Below are 20,008 nucleotides of genomic sequence, written 5' to 3'. Positions count from 1 at the left end.
TGTGACAGAGGTGTTAGTATCTCTTCTTTTTTTTTTTTTTTTTTTTTTGCGGTACGCGGGCCTCTCACTGCTGTGGCCTCTCCTGTTGCGGAGCACAGGCTCCAGACGCACAGGCTCAGCGGCCATGGCTCACGGGCCCAGCCGCTCCGCGGCATGTGGGATCCTCTCGGACTGGGGCACGAACCTGTGTCCCCTGCATCGGCAGGCGGACTCTCAACCACTGTGCCACCAGGGAAGCCCAGTATCTCTATTTTATACATAAACTATATGAGAGAGGCTAATTAACTTGCTCAAGGTGACACAAGTAGTAAGTGAATTAACTAGGATTTGAATCCAAGTCTATTTGACATTAGCATCCACGCTCTTCACCACCTCACTGTATTCCTTCTCAAATAGGTTATGTATCAATAAATGGCTCCCACTGTTCATGGTCCACTTCTCTCTCAGGATGTTCTTAAAAAGAATGTCATCGTTGACATCTGTCACTACCATAACAGAATTATTTTAACCATTTCTATCCATTCTTTTCTGAGTCTACCAAAGTACTTGGCTTGACATTTACAGCTCACTTATACAGAAATCCCTGGACTACATCAGTCATTTCAGCTAATATTCATGATTTCTTGGGACACTGAAGACTATTGGGGGAATGTTTAAAAATAACATTGTGCTTCTTTCTGATTATAAAAGAAATACATAGTTATCAGAGTAAACTTGGAATATATAAAAAAGAGTAAAGAGGAAAATTAAAATGTCCATACTCTTACCTTTCAGAGGTTGCCAGTTAACATATGAAATTTAATTTTTATAAATTTGACATCATACTGAACATCCAGTTTTATTTCTTATGTAGTTAATATTTACAGTAGCATCAGTTCATGCCATTAGAAATTTCATAAGCCTAAGTGTAAAAAGTGAAATTATACAAGAAAACATGGGTGGATTTGTCTTTAATCTTGGTGTAGGGAAAGGCTTTCTAGCTATGTCTCAAAATCCAGGTTCAATGAAAGAAAGATTGATAACTTTTACTACATTAAAAAAAACCCTTCAGAGGCTTCCCTGGTGGTGCAGTGGTTGGGAGTCTGCCTGCCGATGCAGGGGATGTGGGTTCGTGCCCCGGTTTGGGAGGATCCCGCGTGCCGCGGAGCGGCTGGGCCCGTGAGCCATGGCCGCTGGGCCTGTGCATCCGGAGCCTGTGCTCCGCAATGGGAGAGGCCACAGCGGTGAGAGGCCCGCGTACCGCGAAAAAAACCACAAAAAACAAACAAACAAAAAAACTTCAGAATGGCAAAAAAAAAAAACCCACAGTAAAAGTCAAAACTAGGTATCACGTACCTCCTGATTTGATGTACTAAGCAGGATACAGTATCATTTTTGGTATTCTCGCTCAAAATGCATATTCTGAACCTAATCATGAGGAAATATCAGACAAACCCAAACGGAGGAATGTTCTACAAAGTAAGTGGCTTATATCTCCAAATATATCAAGGGTTTAGAAGACAAAAAAAAGCCAAGGAATTGTTCCGGATTAAAGGAAACTGAAGTCACACGACAACTACATTTAAACGTGTGATTCTGCATTAGATCTTGAACCAGAAATTTATTTCCAAAGGACATTTGTGAGACAACTGACAAAATGTGAATAGGTGAGAAAACAGCACTGCATCAGTGGTAATTGTCTGATTTGGATCCTTGTACTGCGATTTTGCAGAGAATGTTCTTGTTTTTAGGTAATGCACGCTGATATATTTAAGAGTAAAGTATCATTATGTCTGTGACTTACTCTCAGAAAAAATATAGATGTATATGGGAGAAGGGCGGAGAGGGGAGAGGGAGGGAGGGAAGAGAGGGGACAGTGATAACACAAACGTGGTACAACATTAACTTTGGAGGAATCTGGGTGAAAGAATACAGGCATTCTTTGTTTTGGACAACTTTTCTTATCTGAAACTTCTCAAAATCAGAAGTTCTTTTTGTTTGTTTGTTTTGTTTTCTTTGTTTTTGTTTTTGGCCGTGCCATGCAGCTTGTGGGATCTCAGTTCCCCGACCAAGGATTGAACCCGGGCCCTTGGCCGTGAGAGTTCAGAGTCCTAACCACTGGACCACCAGGGACTTCCACAGAAGTGTTAGTTTTTGTTTTTTTACTAAAAGGAAATACTTGGGAAATGTTAGTGTGAAACTTGAAATTAAAAAAATTTTTTATTGACGTATAGCTGATTTACAATGTTGTATGAACCTTGAAATTTTTAACAAGTATACTCTGTAGCTATGAAGAGCAGGGATGCAGAGAGGAAACTGGGCAGAGAACAAGTAGAAAGCTCAGGGTACCGGTTCTTATTCATCCTGTGGGAAGAGCTTTCCTGAAAACGAATTTACACAACATTTTGAAAACACCTGCTTTGGTGGTTCAGTCCCTCCCCTGCTGGTCTCTCTTAGCACCATCCTGCTTACCTGGGGCCCTCCCTCCCCACACTGCTTTCAACGGTGTACAGATGGCAGGACTGCCTGTCGGAGGGCACCCCGTCCTCCTAACAATCCCTAGTCTGTTAACACATGGATATTGAGTATTCGTGTTGCAGTCTAGGAGGGATTCTCATCAAGAGAGTCATCAGAGAGAAAAAATACATGTGCTGGCCCAACACAGAGGCAGAGAAAGAGGCCATCCCTGCCCTGCATCCCCCATCTCCTCCTTCATCCTCAGAGGTCATGCTACACCCTATCAGAAGCACAAGAGGAGGGCAAATGTGAAATTTGCGATGGACCTAGAGAATATTATGCTTCGTGAAATAAGTCAGACAGAGAAAGAAATATACTGTATAATACCACTTATATGTGGAATCTAAAAAATAACACAAACGAATGCATATGCAAAACAGAAACAGACTCACAGGTATAGAAAACCCACTAGTGGTTACCGAAGGGGAGAGTGAAGAGGGGAAGGGCAAGATAGGGGTAGGTGATGAAGAGATACAAACTACTATGTATAAAATAGATAAACAACAAGGACGTTTCATAGCCCAGGGAATTACAGCCATTACCTTGTAATTACTTTTAATGGAGTATAATCTGTAAAGATACTGAATCCCTATGCTGTACTCCTAAAAACTAACATAATATTGTAAATCAACTATACTTCAATTTAAGAAATAAATAAAAAGGGTATTAAAAAAGGAAATTTGTCATAACCCGAGTTGCCACAAAAGTCCAGGAAAAAGAATCTCACTTACTATCCAATCTATTTTCCAACTCTAACTGGTCCCTAGGGAAGAAACTACAGCAATGAGGAAGGAAAGCCTCCCCCTACCCCAAATAAGTCTTCCTTGAAGTCTGTTAAGTTCAATTTGTTTCAAAGGCTGATGAAACAGAAACAAGAGCTCTTAACAACAGAAGGGTAACTCAAGTAAAGTGAAAACATACAATAGGAAAAACCACAAATAGTTTCTAAAGAACACACCAGGTCTACATCACATCTTTTATGTTTTTGAAAGATATTTTTATTGTACTTATAACTTTGAATGGGGAGAGACAAGAGAAAAAGTTTGATGTAGATTTTACTTAATTTTTCAAATGTAGAACTTTGCCTTGGAAAGAGGTTAACATAGTGCAAGTTTTGAGGAATTTAACTAAGGCCTGTGCAACTCGTATTCCCAAGGCCTTATCCCAACCACCAATAAAGCCTCTTAGTTTAAAAAAAGATAGTTTTAATTATGTCATCAACAAGAAGATTAATGGTTAGTATTACTCACCTAATGAAGGCCTAAGGCTATGTCTTGGAGATGGCGACCTTGACATTTGAAGCACTGCCTGGTTCACAAAGCTGTGATAAGTCACCAAACACACATTATAGAATATATTCAGAGAAACAGTATTTTATATAGATCAACATGAACAGGGGCTGTTACCTGAATTTATTCTTCTGTTTCTTTCACTAGGAAATGAGGAACTTTCTGGAATGGTTCCAGGTAAGCTTCCCAACTGGGCCTGCTTGTCCAGGCTTCCAGGGCTGCCCACATTATCCTTGGGCAGCGTAGTTTCAATGTGAGGTCTGAAATTTTCCCCGGAATGAGCCACACCGACATCAGCCTGTGAAAAGGAAACGGCTCTGTAAGAGTCAAGATTTCTTAAAAAATGAAAATGCCACACGGTCTGCTTTGTGAATAGCTGAGTAGTACCCAGCACCCTGTCAACGTGACCTTATGTGGCAAAGGGACTTTCTTTGCAGGTGGGATTAAATTAAGGACCTTGTGATAGCAGGAGTATCCCAGGTTATCTAGGTGGGCTCTGAATGTAATCACAGGTGTCCTTAGAAGAAGGAGGCAGAGGAATATTTGATCACAGAGAAGATGGTGATGCGACGTCAGAAGCACGGACACAGTTGGAGATGCTGCAGTACCAGCAATGAAGATGCAGGAAGGGCCACCAGCCGAGGAACGCAGGAATGCAGCTCTAGAAGCTGGAAACATCGAGGAAAAAGATTCTCTCCTCAGAGCCTTTGAAAGGAACCAGCCCTGCAAACATCTTGACTTTCGCCCAGTGGAGCCAATTTTGAACTTCTGACCTCCAGAACTGTGAGGGAATAAAATTGTGTTGTTTGAAGCCACTAAACTTACATTAATTTGTTATAGCGGCAGTAGGAATCTAACGCAGTGACTAATAGGAATCTACCAGGTACAAGCTATCATGCTGAGTATTCTGGAGGACACCAAGATGAACAAGTTTAATTATCAAATGTGAAAAGTAAAGACACTGCTATGTATAAAGCCTTTTTATTTATTGTTTTAACATTTTTATTGGAGTATAACTGCTTTACAATGGTGTGTCAGTTTCTGATTTATAACAGTGAATCAGCTATACATATACATATGTCTTCGTATCTCCTCCCTCTTGCATCTCCGTCCCACCCTCCCTATCCCACCCCTCTAGGTGGTCACAAAGCACCGAGCTGATCTCCCTGTGCTACGCAGCTGCTTCCCACTAGCTATCTGTTTTACATCTGGTAGTGTATATATGTCCATGCCACTCTCTCACTTGGTCCCAGCTTATCCTTCCCCCTCCCCGTGTCCTCAAGTCTATTCTCTACATCTGTGTCTTTATTCCTGTCCTGCCCGTAGGTTCTTCAGAACCATTTTTTTCCCCCTAGGTTTCATATATATGTGTCAGCATACGGTATTTTTCTCTCTCTGACTTACTTCACTCTGTATGACAGACTCTAGGTCCATCCACCTCACTACAAATAACTCAATTTCGTAAAAGCCTTTTTAAAAATGAAACTACCATAATTGTTTTTGTTTCAATCAAACACTAATCTAGGCTTTGCTGTTATGGTATTTGGTAGATGTGGTTAACATCTAAAATTAGTTGACTTTAAGTAAAGGAAATGATCCTCAAATAATCTGGGTGGGCCTCATCCAATCAGTTGAAGGCCTTAAGAGTAGAACCGAGGTTTCTCTGAGGGAGAAGGAATTCTGTAGATGCAGCTTCAGCTCCAGCCTAGCTTTCTGGACCACCTATTCTATTGTATGGGTTTTGGACTTGCTTTGCCAGCCCTTATAATTGCATAAGCCAATTCCTTATAACACATCTATTTATCTATCTGTTCATCCATCCTGCTGGTTCTGATTCTTTGGTAAAACCCTGACTGATACAGAAACACAGTAGAAAATAAGAAAGACCATTCCCTAGACAGAAGCATTATTGACATCTTAGTATATAACTTCCCAAATATGCTTGATTATATAACTATAATCTTTAAAAATAAATTGGAATTGGCCAGTAAGCATATGAAAAGATGTTCAGTATCACTGGTCATTAGGGAGATGTAAATCAAAACCACAAAGAGATATCACTTCACACACACTAAGATGACTATCATGAAAAAGACACATCATAAGAAGTGTTGTCACGGATGTGGAAGAATTGGAACCCTTGCACATTGCCGTGGGAATGTAAAATGGTGCAGCCACTTTGGGAAATGATTTGAGAGTTCCTCAAAAATTTCCTCTTAACATAGTGTTACCAGATGACCCAGAAATTCCACCCCTAAGTATATACCCAAGCAAAATGAAAACGTCTGTTCATACAAAATCTTGCACACAAATCTTGCACAAATCTTCATAGTTATTATTCAAATATCTAAAAAGTGGAAACAACCCAAATGTCCAGCAACTGATGACTAGATAAATTAAATGTGGCCTATCCATACCAAGGAAGATTATTTGGCAATAAAAAGCAATGAAGCTTTTTATTGACTTACGTGTATCAGTAGATACACGCTACAATACAGGTGACACCTGACAACATTATACTAAGTGAAAGAAGCCAGTAACAAAGATCATTCCACTTACATGACATGTTCAGAAGAGGCAGATTAATAGAAACAGAAGGCGGATTTAGTGGTTTCTCAGGAAATGCCTGTTGGCTGCCAATGGATAGTGGTTCCTTTTAGGGGGACAAAAGTGTCCCAAAATTAGCTTGTGGTGATGGTTGTGAATTGTGCATTTTAATAGATGAATTGTATCAATATATGTGGTTTACATTTCAATAAAGCTGTTTAAGAAACAAAAAAAACCAGATTATATATTAAGTGATATATTGTATTTCTGTAACCCTTGTTTTCTAGTAACTATTATATATCAGAGACACTTACCTATGTCAATACATATAGGTCTATCTCATTCTATTTAATGGTGAGAGTAGTTGTTTATTTGACGACTGCATTGCAGTCCATTATGTAACTAAACCACCTACTGAAGGACATCTAGGTTTCTAACTTCTCAATATAATAAAGAGAACTGGTATAATATCTGTGCATATACATCAGTGTGAACTCACCCAATCCTTCCATGAGAATAAATTCCTAGATGTGGACCTGCTGAGTCAGAGGATATACATACTTTATATTAATATGTGTTTCCAGAGGGCCTTCTATAAATCCTGCACTGACTTACAATCCCACCTTCTCCTTTTAAGGATGTCTATTTCTTCATACCACAGTTTCACTGCTTGTAAATAGGCTGAAACATGGCATAAAAGGGGCTGATAGGTGATTTAGTAAACCACCAACTCCAAAATGCTGGTCCATGTCAAATTTTTCATAATTCCACAGTAAAAGAGGGAAAATATAAGGAGTCTTTCATAAAGCTAAATCAATTTGATTTAAAGAACTGTCATTTATTTTGAAAGGAAGTAAATTAATATGTTCAGAAAAACTTTTCTCTCCCACTCCTCATTCAATGGAAGTCAAGGCCTCTAGTAGATGTTATCAGCCAGCTCCTTCTCCAAGACACACTTACCAGAGGAATCCTCTATAGTATCCCTAGAAGAGGCAAGAACATAAGCCTCTCCTACAGACTATTGTCTTCTAGCTATTTCTTTTTTTTTGGCTAGTAATTTTTATTCAATTTTAAAAGCTTAAGGTAAAAAATATAGGCAGTAAGTTTTACTAGTCAGTAAAAAGCAATTCTACCAACCCAGTGGTAATATACTAAACGGAGTTGGAAAGCATTTTACTGAAAGCAAAATATTTAGAGAAAATAGACATTTATACAAAATTATAAAATGCTTGTAATAAGAATAAGTGCATTTCAAGGAAAGCACAAACTTATTTTAATCTACAGAGCCAGTTAAAGCCTTAAAAAATTTAAGTGGAGGGCTTCGCTGGTGGTGCAGTGGTTGAGAGTCCGCCTGCCGATGCAGGGGACACGGGTTCGTGCCCTGGTCCGGGAAGATCCCACATGCCGCGGAGAGGCTGGGCCCATGAGCCATGGCCGCTAAGCCTGCGCGTCCGGAGCCTGTGCTCCGCAACGGGCGAGGCCACAACAGTGAGAGGCCCGCGTACCGCAAAAAAAAAAAAAAAAAAAATTTAAGTGGAAACTGAAATATGCAAAAATGTATAAACATTCTACAAAAGATGGTTGTTCTTTTCCTGAGTATACTAAAGCTATGAAACATAAGGTGACATAGAAGGTAGAGGTTCGGGAACTCTTCTCAAGGGCATTTCCTTTCTACACACTGCTTCCCTCCTTCTTCATATTCTTGTTTGGAAATTAACATCTGCTGAAATGTGCCCAAAGAAGCTAGAATGGAGCCACCGATCCATGAACTAAACCTCTGTTCCACTGTTGTATTATTTGCAATCAGTTTCAACCGCATACTTGGGGGTGTTTTCTGAGAGAGTTCTCTATTCAACCTGTCAGTAAAGCTCTGTATTAGCGTGTTTCCTCCTGCCACTATAACGCTGCCATAGAGACCTGGTCTGATATCAATATCGCACATTCCAACACTTGTAGTGACAACGTGACTGACGCCCAGCATTGTATTTCCTGATAACCCCTTTACATTGGAAGAGTCAAATAATCCTTCAGGAACCTTTAACCGTTCTGCTCCAAAATCACAGTTGTAGTCGTCGGGGAATTCATAATGAACAGTTGGCATCTGTGCGGCTACTTGTTCATCGTAAGTTGAATCTGATACTTGAAGTACTGAGCCTTGAAAATCCTGGATAACACAGTTATACATGTAACTGTGCCAAGACCTTGTAACCTGTGGCCACTTCTCTCTTTTCCAGTTTGCTGGAGATCCTTCACAAACAGTTTCTTCTGATGCGATCATATATGGAGCAATCAGTTCTACATTCATTTCTTGGGAGAGTTCTCTGCACTGCATAGTAATACAGTCGCCAGCCAGAGGGGATTTTACAATGCCTTGCTGAAGGACATAGCCATCGTGAACTGGAACTGCAGTGGTATGAGCGGCTCCACTGGCTAAGATAAGCCCAGTAGAATGACCATTAGCAAATGCTGTCAAAACAGCAGTTTTGCAAAGGAAGAATGCAGGGATGTTGTAGTGTTCAAACATTAACTCTGTCAGTTTCTCTCTCTTTGCTCTGGTATTCCACGGGGCTTCTGACATGAGAACAGGATGCAGGTTGGCTTCTGATTTGACTCATTTTGGAGGTATGAGCCAAAATAGCCTGGAAACTACCCCAATCTTCAACCATGCCAGTTTTCAGTGGTGGAATATGGCCTCTGTACTCTCCCTCAGAACACGCAGGGCATTAGTATCTATGTAATAGGTGGGACCGCCTTGTTTGCCTTTATCACCATCTATTTCCATCAATGTACTTCCATCACCTCTTTCTACACCATACCAATAGCCATAGGGAAATCCATCTTGGGAGAGTCCTCACCAGCATAACCAGCTTTCACAGTATAGGATCCAATGTCAAAAACAAGGGTTCCGGGCTTCCCTGGTGGTGCAGTGGTTGAGAGTCCGCCTGCCGATGCAGGGGACACGGGTTCGTGCCCCGGTCCGGGAAGATCCCACATGCCGTGGAGCGGCTGGGCCTGTGAGCCATGGCCGCTGAGCCTGCGCGTCCGGAGCCTGTGCTCTGCAGCGGGAGAGGCCACAACGGTGAGAGGCCCGTGTACCACAAAAAAAAAACCAAAAAACAAACAAGGGCTCCAACTTCATCTCCCCCGTACACCCCACTGCTCATGGCTGCTATCGATGCGACTCCTACGCTAAAGGCCACAAGGCGAAGTGACTGCAACGGCCGCGACTGCGGGTCCCGAAAAGCGCTGCCCCCGACTCCCTTAATTTCCACCGCCACCCGCCTCAGGCAACAAAGCTGCGTCCACACCCTTCTAGCCATTTTTAAAATCTTTACTGATTTTACTATTTCGGCCCAAGGGGTGAGCTTCTTCTCCTCTGAAACTTCAAAGGGCCTCAAGCCTCCACCCTCCAACTCCCACTCTTTTCAGCACAGCCCTGTCACACGGATACACGTGTGTGTCTTGTTGGGGGTCACGAATGGTATCAACGAGAAAATGCCTGGATTGGGTCTTGATGAATGAGCTTCCAGTGGGGAAGGAGAAAAGGTCATTCTAGACACAGGAAAAAGTACACACAAAGATAGGGTGTGAAACAACATGGTGTGCCGAGGAACTTGAATTACTCCAGTTTAGCAGAAATAGACTGAGGTAGAAAGTGGTCGGTGCTGAGGTGGGAAAGTCTTTTGCCACAGGTAAAGACGTGTCATTTTATTTTGAAGGCAACAGGAATCTTTTGTAGGATTTTTACACATGGATGTGTAAAAGCATCAGGTATGATTTTTAGAAAAATCACTTTGGGGTTAGTGCAAATGGCAGGAGTAGAAGGAAGGATGGGACAGCACGGAAGGATGGGACAGCACAGAGCAACCAGTTACGATGCCTACAGGTGGCCAGGTGAGATTGGATTACGCATGAACTAGGACCGTGGTAGTGAAAATGGGGGAAAGAGGTGGGCCCCGAAATATCAGAAAGGTGGATAACGGACCTCTCAGAGCTTCAGTTTAAAGGAGAGAGGTCCCTTCTGGCTCTAAATTATGACTCTAGGAACTAAACAGAAAACATTCCCTTTAGGAAAACAATAAAAAGCCAGGACACCAGCATGAAACTCTCGGGACTTGCACAATAAAAATCATACGAATTTAAAAATCTAAGCACGTTTGACCACCTTCTGGAAGCATTCCAAAGCTCCCTCAGAGGCTAAGGAGAAATCATCATAGCTAGGTGGTGGGCCCGTCACCCTCGGGCTCTCAGAATTCAATTAGCGATTCTCACGTGTTCGAAGGGAGACTCGCATTGCTTACCACCCTGTTTACAGAACATGATCACTCCAGCTAAACCAACATCAGTTCATTGTGTTGATGGTTAATTAGTTCTGTGGCTCAGAACTACACGGGAAAATATGAAAAAACAACCAACTGAACAAACAAGTAAGCAAATAAAAACTCAACAGATCTGTACTATGACTCAGCGCAAGGAGAAAGTGGGAGAGGACCTACATGCTTTTCTCTTTCTCTCTCCATCTCTTTCTTCACAGACTCAGTTGCTGCCCATGTAGCCCCTGAATGGTAAGCTGACCCAGGAAAAGAGTCTTTACATATTACATGCTATGTTATTATATAATAACAATCATATCAGACAGGGCCTCCTTTTCCTTTGTTATACGAAATATATATATAATATGAAATACACACACACACACACACATACACACACACACACACACACATATTTTATATAACAAAGGAAAAGGAGGCCATGTCTGATATTTATCTTTTAGGGGCTCACAGTTCACACTGAAGGTAAAGATTATACTGTCCCTCTTTCCAAATGAACTATTAAAAACCAATATCTACAGTGATAGTAAGACAGTTATTTTGACAAGTTCACTTCGTTTCACAGATCCATCGTTTTTTGAACCTAGTAAAGCACTGAGTTACACACAGGGACTAATTTTGCCATTTAAGATTTCCCAGTGGAGATCCTGAAACAGGGAACTGATTTAACAACAACAATAAACAAAATGCCCATATTGGAACTGAGAGCAAACTTGAATGTTTTCAGTCTAACACGTGGCTTTTCACAAAGATCATCTGTCAAATACAAGTCAGAATAGATTTAAATGCCACAACCCTGAACAACCTCCCAATTGTTCCCACAAAGCAATTCATCCAGGCCTTAGCAAGGAACTTTCCCATTTATGCTTATTTAGGTATGGTCTGCCTTCAAGCTCTGTCAGTGACCAAAACTTAAATTGTAGCCAATGAAACACAAGCTTCCAGCATAAAAGAACATGCACCAGCCTTCAGTTTCCAGAGCAGAAATTTAAGGTTTTTCTCTTTTGCAAACTAAGAAGTCTTTCAAACATCTTATCTATGTGCAACACATTCTGGAAATTTTAACACCCAATTTCATAATCTAGACTTGAGAATAGACATAGTCCAAAGATGAGAGATACTTACAAACTAATTAGATCTATGCCTCACAGGGATACGGCATAGACAGTTTTCCTGGTCTACCTATGCGTGCACTTATATTTTCACACCAATAAGAAGTCTGTCTGCAATGGTACTGGGGGAAGGGGGTGGGGAGGTGGGTCGAAGGTTTTATTTTTTCCTTGAGATGAAGTTGTAGCAGAAGTACAGATTCAACGTTTCCACATTTTGTATCAATTTCATTTTATGCTTCCTTGTCTTAATAAAAATTGATAAATTTTAGACAGAATTGAAAAACTGTGAATTCCAAGGTAACAGCTATGCATGGGAATTAACACCATTCCGAAAAAGGTATTACTTTTAACTACAGAAAGGTATTTTGTTTGTTGGTTGGTTGGTTGGTCTGGCAGTATTATATGTTGTGTTCTAAAGCTTTGGGGAAACAAATTTGCCAAACAGCTTGGAGGGAGGGAGTCATCTGTCAAGGCTCCCTGGAGCTGAAACCTTCTTAAATCAAATTATTGGTAGGTGCATTTTATAAATATATTTGTCCGTAGACATATAGGAAGAATTTTCTCATCAAATTTTGATTTTTTTCTAGTGTACTTCAAACAAATGTAATAATCAATAGCAACCCTCCAAAAACCAAACAGAAATATATATTCATATTTTAACATCTTTATTGGAATATAATTGCTTTACAATGTATATATATATATTTTTTTTTTTAATTGCACTTTAAAAGTTAGCTCCTTTTACTGACAACAAGAATTTTCTTGTCAAAGTTTAGGGGAAAACTGTGAAGGATACTTAGAGATCATCTATTCCAATCTAGTCTCTCCCCTTTTATATTAAGCAAGAAACTTTGAGTTAATCACATAGAAGAGCAATTCTCCAAATAAAAAAGTTTCCCATGCTTTCCTTCTTATGCATTATTTTATTACCATGTCCTCTTTCCACTTTAAGGGAGAGTGAACAGAAACTCTGCAGGCAGATCTCAAGAAGTTTGATTCAGAATATTTTGTGCCGCTAAGAAACATAAATATTTCATGCAAGCAAATATGTTGATCTCATTTAAAAGACATTGCCGAACTAGTAAACTCTCAGCCCTACGCATTTATGAAGGTAGCAAAAAGTACTGTTCTGACAGCCTGACAGTGTTTAATTAATAATCATACTTTTCCCAGATCAGATTTCCAAAGTCAAATGCTTGGGGTAGGGAAAGAGAGGTACAGACGTGAGTCAAGTCTGAGTCTATTTTCAGGTGATTTTAATATTAAACTTCCTCCTTGCTGAGTGTCATTAGTCTATAGTTATGCTACTAGGAAACAGGAAGATGCTAAGGAATTGAAGGAGCCGGGAGGGACATGCAGTCACCCAAGAAACATTCGTTAATGTCTGCTCTGCACCAAGCACTCTAGCGAGCACTGGAGACACAAAGACAAAAAGCAGTTCTTGGGCTTCCCTGGTGGCGCAGTGGTTGAGAGTCCGCCTGCCGATGCAGGGGACACGGGTTCGTGCCCCGGTCCGGGAAGATCCCACATGCCGCGGAGCGGCTGGGCCCGTGAGCCATAGCCGCTGAGCCTGCGCGTCCGGAGCCTGTGCTCCGCAACGGGAGAGGCCACAACAGTGAGAGGCCCGTGTACCGCCAAAAAAAAAAAAAAAAAAAAAAAAGCAGTTCTTTTCCTCAGTAATAGCTTAGGATGGGAGGCAAGCATGGAAACAAATAAGTACAATGAAAAATTCTGAAATATGATAGGAGAAGGTGTAAGGTCCACTCCACCAGCAGGGGGGCAGGGGCAGGGGGACTGCAAAGAGTGGTCTTGAGTCATATTGAAACCTGGGGGCATATTTGCCTGTGGTCCAGGAAGACAAAGAAGGAAAGGTCTGAAGGAAAGAGAACAGGTGCAAAGGCACAGAGGTAGGAACAGAATGGGGTTGCGGAACACGTGGTGAGGTCTGACCAGAATCGGAGGGAAAGGAGAGATGAAACTGGAGAATTTGACAGGCGTCAGCTCGAAAGTCGCTAGTAAGGCACACTAAGAACTTAGGATTTTATCTCACATAAATAATGGTAATAATAGTGATTGTAATAATTAATATCAAGTGCTTATTCTGTGCCAAGCTTTGGTATGAGCACTTAATGTGAACTCAATTCATTTAATCCTCACAACTCTATAAAATAACTATTATTACGCTCATTTTACAGATAAGGAAGCTAGGGCACAGAGAGGTCAAATGACTTAACCAAAGTCACACAACTAACAAGTGGTGAATCCAGAAATCAAACCTAGGTAGTCACATTCTTGACCATTGGTTGGTGTGTCTACCTAGTGGGTCACTGACTTTTTTTCAGCAGAGAACTGACATAATCAGATTTTATTTTAGAACGATCCCTCTGGAGGTCATGTGGAAGATTGGAGCTGCAGGGCAGGTGGAGGCTGGTCATGAAGGAAGCACCCAGGGAGACTAATGAGGAGTCTTGTACCAAAATCCAAGCAAGGAAATTCAGGAAGAAACCCAAACCCCTCCCAGGCCTTGAGATGCTTGGCCCAAAGGGACCTAGTGCATTTGACACTTGGAGAGGATTGCTTTTCAGCACTCCTTCTCTATACAACAAAATTATTTTCAGTAATAACCATGAAATGGGACAAATGATAAATGGCCAGAAAACAAACTCAAATAGTGAAAATTTTCTTCTACTGAAGTCTTATATGTAATCATGCCAGTAAAATAAATTTTAAAAGATTTTTGCACAAACAAGGAAAAGCCAAATGGATTAGTACTTTAAAATCACATTATTTTTTGGAGAAGGAGAGGGAAAAACAGCATTCTTAATGTTACTCCACAGCAGTGATGAATAATAACAAAGATGACCAAATTGCTCCCAAGAAGCCCATAAATCTATTAGGGAGAAGCAGCTTTAAACAAACATTTACCACGTGATAAGGGAGCACCAGAGTATTTGGGCAGTGGTGCTTGGGCTCAGCACTGACAGGAGAAGTAGGATTTCACGAGGCAGACGGGAAATGGGGCCCAGGGAGGCATTTCAGGAAGAGGGAATGGCATGGGGAAAGGCACGGAGGGTGAGGAAGCCTGGAGGAACTGAGCACTGCAGGTTCTTGGCTTGGCAGACCTGAGGGTCCACGAATGAGAGCGTCTGGGGAGCAGAGGATGACATTAGAGAGACAGGTAGGACCAAACGTAAACTTTTGCACACTGCAGGGAATTTTTTTCTTAGCAAGATAGCCTGGTTAGGGTGGTGATGGGAGAGGCAGAAAGACCCAATAATAGGTAATGGGGCCCTAAAGGCAGACAGTGGCGGTTGGGATGGAAAGCAGAAAACAATGTTGAGATGGGTGGGCATCTGGGGACAGGCATCCCCCAGGGCACCAGGGACTAAGCCTGAGTCCCAGCCTTTAGCTGCCTCTGGTTTGTTTTAGATGGACGCACACACAGTAGGTGCTGTAACTGATACTGAAGAAGGTCTTGCCCATCATCTGCTGAGAGAAAGGGTGTGCTCTTTAAACTGGAGTTCCAAAAATGCGCTTCAGGAGGGGTGACCTTAAGTCTTGGTTTGTGGCAGGCAGTATGGGCTTATATCAGACTGTCTGGGCAAAGTTATTAATAGGGTTCCCTTCCATTCTTAAGACTATTCTGCTTTTAATGATAAATTATATGGTAACGCTGTCTTTGGGTAACCGCTCCGGAAGGAACCTTTGTGGGTTCCTAGTTCTGTTTGTGGAATCTCGCCCTGGTGGTGAGGATGTAAAGAATCACGGACCGCATTTCCGCCTCCCCCAGCCCATCCCTCCATGCACTACCCTAGAAAAAAAGCGCCTATTCTTTTCTCCAGAAGAATTACGGGAGATGCAACCTTGAGGGAGAGTGGGCAAAGTCCTAGGACGAGACTCTTGACAACTGGTTCTATCTCCAGCTCTGCCCCCAAACGAGCTGTGGAGCCTCGGGCAAGTTGTCCACCTCTCTGGGCTTCTAGATCCTCTTGTGAGCAGCACGAGGGCTCAGCCAGACGGCTGCTAAGATCTCTTCCAGCGCTAAGGAACTCCCAAGGGGCCCACTTTCCGGAAGCCTATATGGCGGCTCCCAGGAACTCTCAGTTTCCCCTGCGAATCACCACCAAACCAGCTCTGTGCCGAACGCCCCGCTCATCCCGTTATTCCTACCTCTGCCCTGGGGTGCGACCACCTTCGCGGGCTCTTGAAACACAAAAGCTAGTCCTGTAGCAGCACGAGACCTGGTTAAGACAGCAGTTAAGCGGCCCCAGAAGAAAGTCGCTTCCTCCCCGCCCACCCACTGCCCGTCGTCCAAGCCGCCTCCAAGCGTGGGAATCGCCAGGCCTGCCGGGTAAAAGACTTTGTTCCCGTTTGTCTCTGTTTTTACCTTGAATCCCTCTTTCCAGCCCTTCTGAGGCGCGGGCACACGTCTCTGTTCTGCAGCGGCCTGGGAAGGTCCGCAGCCCACGGTGCGCGCCGCGCGCCTTTCCTCGGGCCGGGCCGCCCCCTGCTCGCCCTCGAGCGCTCCTCGCCGCGCTCTTTGCGCACGTGCGTTTCGGCCCCACGCGCTGCGCCTCCCCCCGCCGCCCTCAGTGACTCCAGACTCTCCCGCCTCGCGCACTTAAAGGCTCGGCAGGAGGCGCTCGACACCAGGGCCGTGGCCCGGAAACGTCGCCACGGTAAACCCCATCACGCGGACCTAGGACCTGGGCGGCAATGGAACTTTTGTAACCGGGACCTGCAAGATCGGAGGCGTTTAAAGGACACCTGGGTTGCCCTCTCCCGAGCCTAGTGAGGGGAGAGACTAATGCCTGGCCACGCTGGTTTTAAAAGTACCCTAGGCGCCAGCATCCTGCGGGGACCTCTTTTTTTTTTTCCTTTCCAAGGCATCGTGGGGAACGTCCCCACCTCTGCTGCCTGAGCCGGGCGCTCAAGCTGTTGGCTTTGGGGCTACAGACCCCGTGGGGACTGTGTAGAAGGAGTTTGCGAGGAAGGCGACCGTAGGAGTCCCGCCGGCGGAAGCAGCGCTTGAGGACAGGTGGACGGTGGAGGCGGCCCGGCTGGCAGCAGACTGCAGTGGCGCAGGGAGACCCTGGAGGGGACGGGCACGCAAACAGAAGCCCACTCAGTGAAGAAAACCAGACTTTTAGGATCATAAACAGCTCAGCAGCCACGAAATGGGTCATGCAAATCATTTTTATGGAAGGTGCATTTTATGAGCTGTTACCTTGTAAGGAAAGAGGGTGGATGGGTGTGCATATTTCTCTCAGAGAATTAAAATGGTGGCATCCATCAAAGAAAGGCAGACCAGGCGGACTGCCCAAATGAGCAACAAGTTGTTCCTTCCTGGATTTTTTTTTCTTTTTATCTTATTTCCAATTAATTTTTATTTTCCAGAATAAATTATTTTTAAAAGAGTTGAAAGGGATCTAGACGTTATCTACCAGCCCCTTATTTTACAGGCTGCAAACTTAGGCTCAGTGAGGTTGAGTGACGTAGACGGGGGTGGGGGTGGGGTGGGGGTGGGGTGGGGGTGGGGGGGCAGTTAATGAGGGAGCTGGAATGAGGCACCAGGTGGCCTCACTCTGTCCCGTGTATCCGTAACACGAGGCAAATACGAGAAAGGATTCTTGGAAATGTCGTAAAAGTTCTGGATCCTGCTAAGGAAATTAATGGTCATTTGTGTTATAGGAAGCTGATTATTTGCTTTATACCATTTAAGCTCATTTCACTCTCCTTACTGCTGTGAGGGTGCTGCCTGTCAATTTTCCTTTGGCTAAAATTGAAGAAGAGGAAAGATGAGATGAAACTCAAGCCAAGGCATTATGATTGTTGAGCGATAGGCATTAAAAATTTGTGAATGAAGAGTTGAAGCCAGGCTAAAATGGTGTTTTGGGAACATTTCTGTGTTAACTCATGGGTGTAATAAGTCACATGAAATGTTCCAATTGGAAACTGAAAAATTCTCAACTAGAACTCAATACAGAGGACACCTATAAAACGTTCTTGAGAAAGTTTAACGGAAGTTTGTAGGATGAACTGTAAGAGTGAAATACTACAGATCTTTTTTTTTTCCTTTGAAGGCAATCTGTGAACAGAGGCTTGCTAGGACATCAGTGTGAATGAATGATACCCAAATGTATTGTGCAGCTATCTTTTGAGGCATCCTATCATTTACAGTCCAAAGTTGTGAAAAATGCCCCTGTTTTTTTTTTTAACATCTTTATTGGAGTATAATTGCTTTACAATGGTGTGTTAGTTTCTGCTGTATAACAAAGTGAATCAGCTATACATATACATAGATCCCCATATCTCCTCCCTCTTGCATCTCCCTCCCACCCTCCCTATCCCACCCCTCTAGGTAGAAAAATGCCCTTTTTAAAGGTATGTGCTGGAGCCTGCTTGTACTGTCTCATGAGAGCCAATTCTCGGGAATATTTGGACGTAGTTGTTCAACACAGCCATTACTAAAAATTAAATTATATAAACTCACAATTAAATTAGTTATATTAAAAACAAAGGTAATAAGTACAACTCCTCAGTTTCTAATTGAGGAAGAGGAAATTATTTTAATCAGTTCCTGATTATTACAACTAACTACGTTTCTGAGTTTATTGGCGCCTCTCGTATCTGTATGGTGTGCTACTGTGTGTCTCTTCCCAACTCCACCTTCGGTGATATCACGTTGATAGTTTAAAATCAGCCAGGGTAGGACTATGTACACCATGAAAACTGGTAAATGCTCCAAATCAAAGGCTTTCTCCCCAGCCCTCCTCCCCCTCCCCCAGAGAGCACAACACTGACTGTTTATTCCAGAATGCCAAGGAATGCCTCTGCCCTCTACACCGTCCTCTGACATCTCTCTGCAGTGAAGTGGCCTCTGTTACTCCCAGCCTGAGCCACAGAATGTGTGCTGGTATCATTTCCACATCTCCCTTCACTGGAGCTGGGGCGCTATTCTAAGGCTCCAGGCTCTGTGTCCTTAACTATCCTGTTCTGGTCTTGGATAACCGGTTTCCACCTGGATGACTGCTAGAGGGAAAAAGCCTTCGAGGCTCACCCAAGCAGGGCTGTCACTTGCTCACTTTAAAGTTTGACTACTACTCTCCATTTTTCTCCTCAGATATGAATAATCTCTGGAAGGTCAAGTTTTTACTTCCCTCCGGAATCTATTTACGCCTGAGGTTTGTCTTGAGCTTTTTTTCCTCTGGAGCGATGAGGGTATTGTAAGGACTTGGGCCTCTCACACTTTACAGTGCACACCCTGGAGATCTCGTTAAAATGCAGATTATGGTTCAGTAGGTTTAGGGTGCGGCCCCAAATCCCACATTTCTGAAAAGCTCCCAGTGCTTCTGTCGCTTTTTGCACAGGGTCACACTTGGAGTGGGAAGGGTGCAGAACTCATCAGAATATCAAATCATGACTTCAAAAGGCAGAAAGGAGAAAGGAAAAATGGGAGGAAGGAGAAAGAATCGAGGAGGAAAATGACAGGGAAGAATAAAATGAAGTTTATTAGACAAGCATAGGGGAAAAGAAACCCTGGCCTCGTTTTATCAAGGTATCCTCTGTCTAGGAAGTACCTTTATCACATAAAATTACAACTAGGAGCCTGAGTGCCACACCAGCTTCTCATCCTCTTCCCTGGTAGAGAAAGGATCTTTGCAAGTTAGTGGATCAGAGTGAAGAAGAAAAGAAAATCCTTACTTGCCATCACCCAAGCTCTGGAGGTAGCTTTTCCTCTTCTGTCTGTTCTGAAAGTTACCCTTCCAGGGATGACGGGCAAACCAGAGAGCAGACGTGTCTCCCCGCAGCACTGGGAAGGTTAGTATATCAGGGCGGCGGGGGTTGGCGGGGGCAGCGGTCGGTACCACGCAGCCAAGGGGTTTCAGAGTTCACATTGAAAACTCTACAGTTTTAGTTCAGACCCTAAGCTTTTCTAGAAAGTGGGACGTCAGAGAAATCAATTCTGATCCCACCACCAAATCCACTGAGTTTACCAGCATTCTTCCTATGCATAGAAAAATTACGTGCTGACCTTCATTCCCAAACGTGTCCCAACTGACTAATTATTTCAGTAATAGCTGACATTTTTGAGGGCTTGCTAAGGATTAGGTAAATGAGGGAAGCTGATGACTATGTTGGTATTTCTGTTTTATCAGTCAATTGGCTTAAAGCAAGGATGGGAAAACTATGGCCCACTGCCTGTCTTTATCTGACACATGAGCGAAGA

General features: G+C 43.0%; 1 protein-coding gene and 1 pseudogene across 1 annotated transcript in view; both read right to left on the bottom strand.

Moving 5' to 3' along the window:
- Positions 1–19,489, bottom strand: part of STMND1 (stathmin domain containing 1) — a 35,239-nt gene extending 15,750 nt beyond the window's left edge. Inside the window, exons 1-5 of the mRNA XM_029242319.1 lie at positions 19,483–19,489; positions 16,687–16,870; positions 16,485–16,516; positions 16,166–16,398; positions 3,903–4,083 (exon numbers count right to left, since the gene is read on the bottom strand). Coding sequence (XP_029098152.1) covers positions 3,903–4,083; positions 16,166–16,398; positions 16,485–16,516; positions 16,687–16,870; positions 19,483–19,489 — 637 coding nt within the window. The remainder of the gene's footprint in view (positions 1–3,902; positions 4,084–16,165; positions 16,399–16,484; positions 16,517–16,686; positions 16,871–19,482) is intronic.
- LOC114908035 lies at positions 7,987–9,496 on the bottom strand (annotated as a pseudogene).
- Positions 19,490–20,008: the final 519 nt, after the last annotated feature.

This window comes from Monodon monoceros, unplaced genomic scaffold (genome assembly GCF_005190385.1).
Source record: "Monodon monoceros isolate NGI ecotype Baffin Bay Population unplaced genomic scaffold, NGI_Narwhal_1 Super_Scaffold_3, whole genome shotgun sequence".
NCBI classification, from domain to species: Eukaryota; Metazoa; Chordata; class Mammalia; order Artiodactyla; family Monodontidae; genus Monodon; species Monodon monoceros.
Note: the sequence above shows the minus strand (reverse complement) of the source record. Positions and strands in the feature narration are given on the sequence as shown.